The sequence below is a fragment of the Calidris pugnax genome, unplaced genomic scaffold (assembly GCF_001431845.1).
Source record: "Calidris pugnax isolate Ruff unplaced genomic scaffold, ASM143184v1 scaffold188, whole genome shotgun sequence".
In the NCBI taxonomy this organism is placed as follows: Eukaryota; Metazoa; Chordata; class Aves; order Charadriiformes; family Scolopacidae; genus Calidris; species Calidris pugnax.
The window spans coordinates 1,093,063-1,107,610 of record NW_015091257.1 but is presented as its reverse complement, the minus strand read 5'-3'; the positions used below and the strand labels follow the sequence as shown (position 1 = coordinate 1,107,610).

At 36.8% G+C, this 14,548-nt stretch overlaps 1 protein-coding gene across 1 annotated transcript in view; it reads left to right on the top strand.

Annotated features, from left to right (window-relative positions):
* TMEM131 (transmembrane protein 131) overlaps positions 1-14,548 on the top strand; it is a 106,803-nt gene that overhangs the window by 59,572 nt on the left and 32,683 nt on the right. Inside the window, exons 12-19 of the mRNA XM_014960321.1 lie at positions 5,240-5,348; positions 7,218-7,326; positions 8,159-8,312; positions 8,414-8,584; positions 8,903-9,013; positions 9,100-9,234; positions 9,691-9,795; positions 11,170-11,256. Coding sequence (XP_014815807.1) covers positions 5,240-5,348; positions 7,218-7,326; positions 8,159-8,312; positions 8,414-8,584; positions 8,903-9,013; positions 9,100-9,234; positions 9,691-9,795; positions 11,170-11,256 — 981 coding nt within the window. The remainder of the gene's footprint in view (positions 1-5,239; positions 5,349-7,217; positions 7,327-8,158; positions 8,313-8,413; positions 8,585-8,902; positions 9,014-9,099; positions 9,235-9,690; positions 9,796-11,169; positions 11,257-14,548) is intronic.

Here is a 14,548-nt window from a genome sequence, read left to right as displayed (position 1 = left end):
AGCGAGAACCATGTTTATTTCATGACTGGATGAACTGTTATCATGCTGCAACAATTAAGCCATGCTGTCAAAAATCTAGTAAATGTAGATTGTCGAACACTTTATTTTACCCCTTCTCTAGAATGAAAATTTTGTGTTTCCTTAAGGCAGCTTAAGCCCATTTGATTGCTAAAAGCAGAGGCCCACTTTAAAACTTGGTCTCCTGATCATATGTGGTGCATAAAGAACCAGGAACTTCAGGACAGCTGTGTATTGAAACTGACTTCTATCAGTTTGAAAAATGTTTGTATAAGAAAGTATTTACTTCTGTCACAATTTACATACTGTAGAGCAGATTTTTTTTTTCCTCCTGTCAAGGTGCAAGAAATCATTTATTTCTGAGTTATGTTTTTGTCTTGCACATTTGAGTGCAAAGTTCCCATTATCAAGGGAAAGTTACCTTAAAGGATGAAACTCTAGTAGTAATTTATTCCATGACTGTTCTGGATGGTGCTTTATGATGAAAGTTCATGTTCACTAGTTAGGTGTGTCCGTGTTTAAGCTGAAGGCCAAGTTGTGACTGACAAAATGATGGTGTCTGTAAAAGCAACTGAAACAGTAGAGAGGTGGTTCTGACACTAACTCAACCAGCCTTAGTCTGCTGCCTGTAGCCACAGGGCTTTTTCCTCTTGCAGCAGGGTAGCTGTGTCTTCACTACCTGTAAGCAACAGTCTACAGCCCGCTCAGTCTTTAGAGCAATATGCTAGGTGGACAAGACAAAACTATGTTCGGGAGCCTGCCGACAGGTAAACAGTATGGATGAACACGTGCCAGTGTTTCAACCCATACTCTTCCTCTCTTTAGTTTGTTAGAATAGGTGTAGTTCTTAAACCTTCAAAGTCTTTTCCAATAACTGCTGCAATAGCACAAAGCCTTCTCCCCACTCTGTGTTCTCTCGACTGTTTGAGGTCCTTGTTTTCTGCTCTTACGCTAAATATTGAATGTGTCTTCATACAGCAGGGTCAGGAATCTTGCCTGGGGCACTGCGTGGGAGAGCAATGTGTTACTGAAGCATGTCTATTTTAAATTCTTCTTCCCCACAGAAGTTGCCGTTAGGAGATTTTCTGAGAAAATTGGTGTTACTAGATTCTTGGTAGAACTTACTTTGCATGTATTCTTATGGCCTGTCTATATTTGGTGATTCTTAAGGCACATATCAGGACAAGTTTTGCTTGGGCTTTATTTGAAATAGGTTAAAATTTGAGAAAAATTAATTCGGAAGGATTTTTAAGGATGTTTCTTTTTCCTTTAGTTGTCTTAATCCTGTGTTACCTTTTAGACCGTGTAATCAAGCAATAAATGAGAAATGTGCATGATGAAATTAAGAAACTTTCAACAAAATAGTGCTAAATTTCTTCTTTAACTAAATTCATTAGGTGTAGCTATTTTTAGTGAATAAGTCTAGGTTTGTTACACTTGTGGCTTAAGAGGAGATGCACCTCTGAAACTTCCCATTTTTCTGGCACCAGGCTGTCCTTCTTAATATTTCTGATTTTATTTACTACATGAAATCAGCATAATTTCAAACTTAATTATTAAAAAACAGCCTTTTGCATAAAAAGAGCTACTAGAAGTTGTTATCCTTTGTGCCATGCAAAAGTTGTCAAGTTGCCAATCAAGTTGCCATGCAGCTTGATTACAGCTTTGGTTTTGTCTGCTTTAAGAGATCTTTTTTTATTTAAAGACACCTCAAGATCTGTTTTGTAGTATGGATTTCATTAGAAGAAAATATTGATAATTATGAATTGGCTCATGAAGAAAAATAGCAAATATCCGCACCACGTGTATGCAGATGGTTGACAAAGGCCAGTGCTATAAGCCCAAAATACCAAACTTCTCGTTGAGTTAACAGAGACTATTCATTAGCTGCAGGAGCAGCACTGCTTGTTTCCTCTAAGGATCACATGGACTGCAGAACTTAGTTATGTATGCACGATTTTATGGCTTGAATTTACAGTCAAGGACAGTTTAGCTTGGAAGAACTGTAATTGGTTTGTACCACTAGCTTTCTGCCTTGCTCTTCTCTGACCAAGAAAGGCTCAGCTGCCTGTGAAGCAGGTGCTAAACCTCTGCAGCCCAGCATAAGGTAAACCAGCACTCATTTCAGTTTCCTTTAATACAGCATCCTGTAATTTGCAGTAGCTTAACAGCTGCTACACAAGCAGCTGAGTTGTTCTTACAGCAGGAGGACGCAGCTGGGGAGGAGGAATCGTGGCAGCCATCCTAATTTTAAAGCCCATTTGATTGCTAAAAGCAGAGGCCCACTTTAAAACTTGGTCTCCTGATCATATGTGGTGCATAAAGAACCAGGAACTTCAGGACAGCTGTGTATTGAAACTGACTTCTATCAGTTTGAAAAATGTTTGTATAAGAAAGTATTTACTTCTGTCACAATTTACATACTGTAGAGCAGATTTTTTTTTTCCTCCTGTCAAGGTGCAAGAAATCATTTATTTCTGAGTTATGTTTTTGTCTTGCACATTTGAGTGCAAAGTTCCCATTATCAAGGGAAAGTTACCTTAAAGGATGAAACTCTAGTAGTAATTTATTCCATGACTGTTCTGGATGGTGCTTTATGATGAAAGTTCATGTTCACTAGTTAGGTGTGTCCGTGTTTAAGCTGAAGGCCAAGTTGTGACTGACAAAATGATGGTGTCTGTAAAAGCAACTGAAACAGTAGAGAGGTGGTTCTGACACTAACTCAACCAGCCTTAGTCTGCTGCCTGTAGCCACAGGGCTTTTTCCTCTTGCAGCAGGGTAGCTGTGTCTTCACTACCTGTAAGCAACAGTCTACAGCCCGCTCAGTCTTTAGAGCAATATGCTAGGTGGACAAGACAAAACTATGTTCGGGAGCCTGCCGACAGGTAAACGGTATGGATGAACACGTGCCAGTGTTTCAACCCATACTCTTCCTCTCTTTAGTTTGTTAGAATAGGTGTAGTTCTTAAACCTTCAAAGTCTTTTCCAATAACTGCTGCAATAGCACAAAGCCTTCTCCCCACTCTGTGTTCTCTCGACTGTTTGAGGTCCTTGTTTTCTGCTCTTATGCTAAATATTGAATGTGTCTTCATACAGCAGGGTCAGGAATCTTGCCTGGGGCACTGCGTGGGAGAGCAATGTGTTACTGAAGCATGTCTATTTTAAATTCTTCTTCCCCACAGAAGTTGCCGTTAGGAGATTTTCTGAGAAAATTGGTGTTACTAGATTCTTGGTAGAACTTACTTTGCATGTATTCTCATGGCCTGTCTATATTTGGTGATTCTTAAGGCACATATCAGGACAAGTTTTGCTTGGGCTTTATTTGAAATAGGTTAAAATTTGAGAAAAATTAATTCGGAAGGATTTTTAAGGATGTTTCTTTTTCCTTTAGTTGTCTTAATCCTGTATTACCTTTTAGACCATGTAATCAAGCAATAAATGAGAAATGTGCATGATGAAATTAAGAAACTTTCAACAAAATAGTGCTAAATTTCTTCTTTAACTAAATTCATTAGGTGTAGCTATTTTTAGTGAATAAGTCTAGGTTTGTTACACTTGTGGCTTAAGAGGAGATGCGCCTCTGAAACCTCCCATTTTTCTGGCACCAGGCTGTCCTTCTTAATATTTCTGATTTTATTTACTACATGAAATCAGCATAATTTCAAACTTAATTATTAAAAAAACAGCCTTTTGCATAAAAAGAGCTACTAGAAGTCGTTATCCTTTGTGCCATGCAAAAGTTGTCAAGTTGCCAATCAAGTTGCCATGCAGCTTGATTACAGCTTTGGTTTTGTCTGCTTTAAGAGATCTTTTTTTATTTAAAGACACCTCAAGATCTGTTTTGTAGTATGGATTTCATTAGAAGAAAATATTGATAATTATGAATTGGCTCATGAAGAAAAATAGCAAATATCCGCACCACGTGTATGCAGATGGTTGACAAAGGCCAGTGCTATAAATCCAAAATACAAAACTTGTAGTTGAGTTAACAGAGACTATTCATTAGCTGCAGGAGCAGCACTGCTTGTTTCCTCTAAGGATCACATGGACTGCAGAACTTAGTTATGTATGCACGATTTTATGGCTTGAATTTACAGTCAAGGACAGTTTAGCTTGGAAGAACTGTAATTGGTTTGTACCACTAGCTTTCTGCCTTGCTCTTCTCTGACCAAGAAAGGCTCAGCTGCCTGTGAAGCAGGTGCTAAACCTCTGCAGCCCAGCATAAGGTAAACCAGCACTCATTTCAGTTTCCTTTAATACAGCATCCTGTAATTTGCAGTAGCTTAACAGCTGCTACACAAGCAGCTGAGTTGTTCTTACAGCAGGAGGACGCAGCTGGGGAGGAGGAATCGTGGCAGCCATCCTAATGGCAGCAAAACAAGAATAAGAGCATTTAAATGCTCAATGCCTGGTTTCTTTCCATGGAATCTAGATAAAGAGTTTGCTAGCAATCTTTATAGAGTCTTCAGATGTTGACAGGGAATCCATAATCCTGCTGCATAGCAATGACAGTGTCCACAAATCAGCTCTGGCTACTAGCTGACACGTTTGCTATTCCAGTAATGCCCAATTTACCTTTTCCATTTAGCTTAAAACAGTAATCGTCAGATACAAAAGGTGATCTTGTTAAATGTTGGTATAGAATGAGTGTCATCTCAGATTTACAAAACTGTTAAGTTATATATAGTTAAATTTATTTTTTCTTGTGTGTGGCAGATCTGCAGACTTAGCACTGTTAAGTTATATATAGTTAAATTTATTTTTGTGTGTGTGTGTGTGTGGCAGCTCTGCAGATCTAGCATGGGATCAGAGACAAGTAGATGTCTGTGTCGTCACCAGTAGTTACACGAGTCAGTTAACAACTTTGTTAATGAGTGCAGCAGAAACAAATAGTCTAGTTATTGTAAGCCTGCAGCACTAACAATGAAAAATGAATCTTTTTAAAGCTTCTTTTTTTCTTTATTAACATGTTTCTGGCCATACTGTCACTTTATCCAACATTCCTAAGGATAACTCTCTGCCTGCTTTCCTGCATACTGCCTGAGTAATTTACAGGACCTGAGAAAAATTCTCTTATAATGCTGCTTTATTATAAGAAAGATAGACCTGTAAGAACTCAGCCAAAACTAGTTGAAGTTGTATTGCTCTGAAGGATATATGAAGGCTGCACAGTGTTAACAATGATAAATTTACGGGTCCTTCATATTTTGATTGTTTGCAGAGTGTTAGACCTACACCACAAAATGAAGCTATTACAGTACATTTCAAGCCAGTTACGTTAAAAGCCTCTGAAAGTAAATATACCAAAGTTGCAAGTATTAGCTTTGATGGTAAGTATTGTTCCTCTATTCTTAGAGCTTGTCAACTGCTCCTTAAAACTTGCGAAACTTCATGAATTAGTTTCATTCTCTTAACAAAATGTTATTTGTAATTTTGAGAAAAAAATGGAATTTTCTAACTGGAAAAGGATTATGGTTGTTCTAACTTCAGTTATGTCTGAAGGAATTGTCTCTGATAATCATCATCAAGTAACTTAGACTGATAAATACTGATGAGAAGTGAAGGAATTCTTAATTCTTCTATTAAACATAAGCAGCATTCCTGTGTTAAGGCACTGATTATTTAAAATGTATTCTTAGTCTAAACAGGCATTGTTTTTGAGAAATCCTAACAAACCAGGATGTGTTCCTCACAGTAATGTGTATTGAAGGAGAGTATATCCCTTGGGTTGTCCTTTGATCCTTCTAAAGTTTAAAAAAGAGTCCAAAAATCTTATTTCTAGAGAAACTACATTTTATGTTGGAATGCCCATGGAAATAGAGTTCTGCCGTGCTCTTGAGAACCTCACTGTGAAAGCTGGCTTATTTTCTTTTGCTATCTTGAATTCATATTAAAGAAAATGGGAGGTGAAGAAAAAGGAAAAACCTTTTACTGATACCTTTCCTATAAAGATATGTTATGTATGCTGATACTGGCTTTCATTTACATCTTTATGAAAGAAGTGCTTGGTTGTTTTCCTCCTACATAGTGTGACTGTAAATACTATGCTGACATTATGTAGAAAGGCGCCTCCATCTTTATAGAGATTTTAATCAACTGTCAGAATGCTGTTGACCTACTCAGATGTTACTGCTTTAAGATACTGGTTGGTGCTGTAGGTCTTTCTGCCTGGATTGCTTAAAAATGGAAATTTAGAGATGAAAAGTTCTTCATTTCAGGTAGACATAATTTTAGAAGTTGTATGGATAGAGAAGAGAGTATTGATTTATTATTTTTTTTAATTGCTATTTATTGATTAAGACTTTAGATATTTAACAGCTTACGGTTTGTAAGATGAGTCAAGTTTATATTTTAGCCTATAAATAAATCCTTTTTTGGATTTTGAAGATGGAGGGAATGTGGGGACCTACTGACTAATACCCAGTCAAGCTACTTAATGTGTTTAAGGGACTGACTTGGAGAATTCTTTTCAGTGAAGCAGCCAGCCCTAAATACTTGCTGTTTCAGCTGTCCTAATACATGCAGGGCTGTAGGGGGATGGTAGTTTCTCCTAACTAGTATTTGAATCCCCTGACTTTTCTGGCAATATTGCTACCAGGCCAACATTGCTTGTTCTGTAATGATGGGGCAGGCCTGTGAGCATCATTCTTAGTGCTTGTGTGGTTTGGGTTCTTACACGGATTCTGGTTCTGTTTTTCTAAAATGTCTTTGATTTCTTCATTATTAAAATGTTGCTGTGTTCTTGGCCCAAAGTCCTGCTTGACTGGTAGTTCTAAGTGAGGAGCCCAGCCATCTCAAGTGCTGGTTCTCTTAGTGGAGCTATAGGTGTATTCCATACTCTTAAGAGGGAAATTCAGCTCGCTAGGATCTGAATTATCCTCTGGACACATCCAAGTTATTTATTTGACAAGAACAAGCAGGCTTCCCTATCGTAGATAAGCTTACTAACTCAGGCAGGTCAACTAACTGGTGTTAAGAGGAAGGAATTCAGAACTCAGATCTCTTACTTCCTAGACCTATTCCATGTCAGTTGCTTATTGAAATTTCCTTAAGATCCGTTTTTCTCTTTTGTGATACTTCATTTCTGGGTTAGCTCTGTGCTTTTATTCTTCCACTCATGCTAGTCTAACCTAATGGGGCTTATTTGGGTTTTTTTTGTCATCTGCTTAAACACACTTCTTATATTCTTGTATGTACAGCATCAAAAGCAAAAAAAGCTTCACAGTCTTCTGGGAAAATAACTGTTAAAGCAAAAGAGAAGAGCTACTCCAAACTTGAAATACCATATCAAGCAGAAGTATTGGATGGGTAAGCTTACAGAAATTGAACATAGCTCAAAAACTAATTGCTGTAAATTAGCTGATGTAGCAGGTAATTTAACCTTTTTAGGGGGAAATGGGATATGAAGAGGTGATACCCAAGTTTTCTGAATCTGGAGCTCATTTAGAACTACAATTACTTGTTTGAATTTTTCTGGTTTTACGCTATAATAGATGAGTAATGCATAAGCTGGTTTCAAGGCTTGGGTTCAAAGCAACCTTAGTGAGTTGTTTCAGAGCAGTTGAAGGCTGCAGATGAGACATTTTAAAAATGCAGTATTGGAAATTTTTCCAGTTTTGCATTTGCTGTTCTATCAGTATATGGAGTAAGGGTAGAGAAAATATTTCTGGTTTTAAGCAAAATTTTGGAACAACTCTCAGTGCTTCCTTACTTTTTGTTACTTATTTACAGAATATGGCTAAGGTGACTTTAAAATTATTGTTAAAATGAGGTGCTACTTTTTCAACAGAACTTACTGAGTATTTTAAAGGCAGCGAAACTAAACCTTACCTTTCAGAACTTTTGTGCTGCAGATGCATGATTTGGTTAATCAGGAATATGCATGATTTGCAAACTGTCTTAATACTTCAACACTTCCTTTTAGTCCTCCTAGTATGCTTATTCACATATTTTCTTACCTTGTTTGAATTACTTAATTATCAATGTCCCTGTAGTGATGATAATGAAGTTTCAGCATGCAATGGGGTGCGCACCTTTTTTTTGCTCTTGGATTGAGTGAATTCTAGTCTTCTGTGTAAGGAAAAAAGACTTCATGTTTGAGAAGAATCTTGCTTTTTCTCATACTGTTTTCTGCTAACAGGTACCTAGGGTTTGATCATGCTGCCACACTCTTCCACATCCGTGACAGTGCTGCTGATTCCGTGGAAAGACTGATCTATCTAACAAACACATTCAGTTTTGCAGTCCTTATACATGATGTTGTGTTACCAGAAGAAGCAAAACCAATGTTTAAAGTAAGCCCTATTTCAGTAAACGTTTTTACCCAATAATAAATATTTAAATGTGCTGCACTTTATTAAATTGTAACATTGATCTTCATTGTTCACTGATCTAGGTCCAGAACTTCAGTAAACCAGTCTTAATTCCGCCTAATGAATCCAGATATATTTTTACTCTTCATTTTATGCCTTCCACGTCATCTGTTCATATAGATAATAATATTTTACTTATCACCAATGCTTCTAAATTTCACCTACCTGTCCGAGCATACACAGGATTTTTAGATGTAAGTATTTTCCTTTTTTTTTTAGCTACTTTACTTAGAGGCAGACTTCATAGCACTGTTTTTAATTCTTTATTCTACTTCTATGGGATGACTTTTTTAATTTCAAAATGGTTTTATCAGTTTGTTCCTTAAACAGCTTCAGTTACTGCTGAAAATATATTTTTTGTTATCTTTAGATTTACATAGGAAATGTTTAGAATTTTGAGATTGCCACAGTACTACTGTATTAGACTCATTAATGCATTTGTCAATGAGCTTAGAGTTTTGAGCACGTTCTATATTTAATTCATGCTAAAATACCTTTATCAATCTTTGTAGTACTTTGTACTGCCTCCAAAAACTGAGGAACGATTTATAGATTTTGGCATATTGAGTGCAACAGAAGCTACCAGCATTTTATTTGCAGTCATCAACAGCAATCCGATAGAGGTAAGGATGGATTTATTTTTAGTTTGCCTTTTAAAAAATTTACATCAGTGTTGTTACTGAAAACAGTACCTTTTATTCTTTTTAAGCTGGCTATAAAGAGTTGGCATATTATAGGGGATGGCTTGGCCATAGAACTTCTAACAACCGAAAAGGGAAACAGAACAACGATAATTGCAAACCACCATGAACTACAAAATGCCAGTGCATCTGATCAGTCTTCAGTAAGTAATCCTTTGAATCCATTGCTTAAAGCTAGATTTAGGAGAGGAGGGGAAAAGAGGCAAATCTGTGCAGCTTCTTTTAATTTCATTTTAGCAGGGGGGGGAGGAAGGATAACAGTTCTTAATTTTGGTTGAATTTGAGTATGATAAAGCATGCAGAATTTTGAAAATTTATTTTAAGAAGCAGTATTATGGTCAGATTGGTTAGGTTTTGAGAGGGGAAATTTAGAAACAGCAACCCCCATGCCCTCAGATAATGCTCAGAAGAGTGGAATTAATAGATAATTTTTGCATTAGTAACTTAGGTGTTTGAATTTTTCTTTTTACCACTGACTGTTGTTTCAAATGGATTTTGATTCAGTTTAAAGAAATAAGAGGATGTTTGGTATGTTTTTTAGTGAAATTTCTTTCCATTTAATGGAATACAATGGATGACTCTTTTTCTATCATTTACAGGTGATACTAGCATCGGGTTATTATGCTGTGTTTAGAGTAAAACTAATAGCGAAAGAGCTTGAAGGAATTCATGATGGAGCTGTACAAATCACGACAGATTATGAGGTATATTTATTCTATATTCATCGATGTTGCCCAAATAATCAGTTTTAAAGTGTGAAGTTTTAAGAGTTGTATTAGTGGACAGATTGTAATATTACAGAGAAGCTGAGATCAGAAATGACCTTTGGAGTTCAAGTTATCTCTCTGCAAGTTAATCCTGCATCAAACAACAGTAACACTACTTTTGCTGTGTCTTCCCTGAAGGAATGAAGAATGACTTTCATTATGATTTTCATCTGGCTTTCAGAAATATCCATTCAAATCTGACGTAATGCTTTGAGATATTAGTTCTTCAATGACTTGACACACCCTCAAAGCATCAATGCGTAGGTCTTTTGGCATAACACGTGCTGACAGTGTGCTTTTTGGTTCATTGGTTACTGAAATTGAGCTATAATTTCAGAGGGTTTTTTGTCAAAACCCAATGTGAAAGTTGTTTTGGAGAAATTGTAGTTTGCTGACAGTTGATGAGGCAGAGTTCTTACACTAAGATTAGTAAGGGAGAGGAGAACAACCAGCTAATTCTCAACTTCACATGTCTTTCCTGTTAATAAACTATTTTGCAGAAGAGTGATATTCTAATACATAATGGAATCTGTATTTAATAACTTTAGGTGATGTATGGAGGAAAAAAAAAAAGTGATGTGCTGTGCTTATGAAGTCGGGAAACTATATAGCTTATTGTGTGGTTCTAATGAAGCTACAGAAAATGGGAAATTCCTAATTTCTGTCAGTTATCTGAGATTTTAAGCTTTTTTAATATGTCCATACATGTATGTGACTCTTCAGTTGTAGAACCCGGAGCGTTTTATTTTCTTGTTTTTTTTTACAAGTTGTTCTACTTGTATTGGTAGCTTCAATAATACACGGAAAGGATCTCTTTGCCATCCCCTCCATGCTCGTTTTTCTAAGTCTACATCTATCCTGTGGTCTTACCATGACTTCTCATGTTTTTTGAGAAGTTCAGTATATCCTCTTCCCTCATATTCATTTACTTTAAAGATGTTATCCTCTTGTTTTCCAACAAAGTAACCCCCATTCAAGTGGGACCTATATAATGTCCCACAGGAGAAGTTGTATTTTAGTTGTGCTTCTGTGTTCCATGTAGAATGGTGCTAAGGTTAACTGAGCGAAAGTGTGCTTCCCAATGACATGGGGTGACTGTTCTGAATATGATGATGAGTTGAAATCTTAATTCATGTCTCCATGTTATAAATGTGTATATAAATGTGTATATAAACCTGGACTACGTTAATTGTAGAATTTCAGGGTTTTGTTATTCTGTGCAAATTAATAGCAGAAGAGACATCTAAAGGCTGAAATTCAAGGGAGAGTGTTTCTGAACACTTCTTTTTTTTTTTTTTTTTTTTTTAACAGATTTTAACTATACCAGTGAAGGCAGTGATTGCTGTAGGCTCACTGACATGCTCCCCAAAACATGTTTTTCTTCCACCTTCTTTTCCGGTAAGAGTTTGCTTTTTGCTTTCTTGCTGTGTTTTTTATTTATCTGCCCTTCTCAAGAGAAATCATTGTCTTGAATTGTTGCACGTCAAATTGCTGGAGAGATTGTGCTACCAAACTGTTAATGATTTGGTTTCTCACTTTTGGGTTTTTTTTTCCTCCCCATATGTCCCAAGCATGAGTTACCCCTACATCTCCTCCATTGGCCACTTGAATGGGATCTTGGAATACTGATATGATCCCAAACCTTATTCTTTGCAACTTCATTCTAACATAGCTGTGGTCACTTGGTTATTACCATTTGATGTGCATTAGCACCAAGAGTAAGAGAGATATGAAATTGCACAAATCTATTTTTCAAAATGCTGAAGTGGAAAACCAAAGACAACGAAGTCAGCTAATAAAGTGATGACTTAATATAAGAAGTCCTTGATCTCTGTGGAAGCATTATTGTATTGTTTCCACACTGGAAGTAGATCTTCTCGAGGCTACGTGGTGCAGTACATGAACAGAAAAGCAAGAAAGCTATGTGGGCCTATAGCTCTCTGCAAAAAAAGCTGTTTTCATCCCTGCTCCTGCAGTAGTTTTTATTCAGTCAGCGCTGAAAGCAGCTGCTTTGCTCAAGGCTACAGACTCAAGCAGCAAGCTATTAACAAGATAATACTTTCTTCTCACTTGGCATTCAGCACAACCATAGAAGCATGGGCAGTCAAGGCATATTGACGCAGCAATTTGTTGTTTCGTTGAAGTCTGAACTTTATGTGACTTTCTGATGAGTGGGGAATTGTACTATGATGGAAAATCACAGGGAGAGAGATTGAAAACTGGGAGAGGGGGAAGTAGCAGAAGGAGATAAAGATGGCAGTTTTCTAAAAGGATAAAACTAACTCCATGCATGTTGGTGCATGTCTGTCCTGCATTGGCTCAATCTGTTGTAGAGCACTGCCTGTTCTCACCTCCTCTTCCAATAACTCCTTAGAATTTCCTGCTTATCTTACAATTTGCATACTCTTAAAATAGTAATTTCTCACTGGCACTTTATCAAATGCTTTACCACATGTCTAGTAGACAAATGATAATTTTTTGAAAAAGTAGTGCAGTAGGTCTTATCAGAGAAAGATAGGTCAGTCAGCAGGACTTCAGTAAATCATTGCTGCATTTGCCCCATTATCCATTCCATCTCTCTTCTGATCTCTTACTTCACAAATTGTTCTGAAGTCTTGCTACTCTTGAGGTCAAACGGTCGTGCCTACCTAATGGTCATTGCGAAGATCACTTGTTATTTTTATCTTTAGGATCTATGTTTCCTATTTTACTGTATGGCCTCACCATTACATGGATATTTATTAGACTACCATATCTGTAACTTCATCTATAAACTGCTTCATAACTCTGTGATAAACTGAAATAACTTAGAGGTCCGTTTTCCTTTCTTTCGCAAAAGATAAAGCAGTTTCTATATTCTGTATCCTAATTTATATATCCTAATTCCTGGCAAGATCTTTGTCCCTCTTGAATACCACATTAAAATATTTTGTTCTATTTTGGGCCTAAAATAGTAATATTTTTTTTTAATCTCCCTTTATTTTGTTCTTACTGGAATGGCTAAAGAGCTTGTCAATTATCTTGATTTTTTTAAATTTTTGTTTGTTTGCTTTTGTTTTGGCAGGAACTACTACTTGTATCACCTGTGTTTCTCAGCCTTTAAGGCTGTCATCGTTCTTTCTCATCCCCAGACTGTTGTGATTTTTATTGCCGTTATGCTCTTTTCTAGTGATGTTTTCACATAATTATTCAGTCAGGGGACCTTTGGCCGCCTGCATTTGTTTGGGATTGTAGATTCAGATGTAATTATCACCTTTGACAAGATTCTAGACTGTTTTCTGTGTTCAAGCCCCAAGCTTTTCAGAGCATTCAGCTTCGCTTATTACTTCTGTTACTTGATCACTTAGCTCTTTTGATATTTGAGAACATTGACAGCAGCCTTACTTTTCTTTTCTCTTGGATTCATTTCAAACTAAACTTGTGATCACTGAATTCATGATATTCTTGCATCTACTTGTTCTGTAATGCCTCCATTACTTATGAAAATAAGCCTAAAATAGCATCAGTTCTTCTTGTTTCAGTGTTTGGTAGAGAAATTTGACAGCTAGAACATCCAGAAGTAACTAGGCGTTACAATTTTAGTAACACTTGCTTTTCAGTTCATACCCAGGATATAATTCTCCTGCAGCTGCCTGGTTCCCTGTGCTGTCTGTCTCTGTTTATAGTTTTAGTGTATTTGCACCTAGGTCTGATTTCTTGTGTTCTGTCCAAGTTTGTCAGCAATACACCAACAGCGTATACAGACCTTGTAAAGATCAGTGTCTTGATTTAAACAGATGTTAGCTGTGTTGACTTCGCTCTATGATGGCATTTGTAGCTCACAGTGCCCACCTCTCAACTTCTCTGATCAAGGCATGAGGACCTGTATGCTAAATAGCACTGTTCTGGTTTTCTTGTTACTGATGGGTCAAGTCTTCTTCCTGTATCTGTTTTTTCATGCCTAAATGCTGCATAAGTGTCTTAGCAAAATACTGTTCATTTGTTCTACAGAGTTTAACAAACCTTTATCTTGCCCAATTGATGGCAATTTGTTACTCATAGGATTCCATGGGTGAAGCTCAGACATACCTCCTATTCAGTTTAAAATGACTGTGCTGTTTAGAGATTTATTCTTGTAGTTTCTTTCTCCCTGCAGTTGCTACTATTGAGACTCTTCCAGTATGTGACTATTTCCTGAGCCCACAGTCAAATTTTGACTGCGTCTCTCCCATGCTTCCACTTCAGTCTTCACCTTAGAGAAATTTAAACAAGCTGAAAGTGTTAAGGCAAACATGAAACACTCTAGTCACGTTCATAGTCTCTAGTGTTTAAATTTGCTTGTATTTTATGTAAATCTGAAATCTTGTCAGTGGTCCTGAGTTGTGCTTCTTTTTTTTGTTTTTATTTATCATTTATTCTGTACTTGTCAGAGTTAGGTTTTGAGATAAAGTTAAAAATACGGCCACAGAATCATTGATTTACAAGCGGGGTCAGGGGGAGAGCTTGGGCATTGTAATGATTCCGATTTTAACAAACAATTAAACCACATGTTCTGTGCTTAAAAGGTAAAATAATGTTGTTGCTTGGAGAAAGCAGGGTGTAACAGTGTGGCGAAAAACTCACACTGTTTTCTTGTTAAATGTTTTAATTTTAGTACCTGGTGTCTTAATTTCCTTGGGAGTGGGAGGGTTGTACGCATGTTTTTAAATGC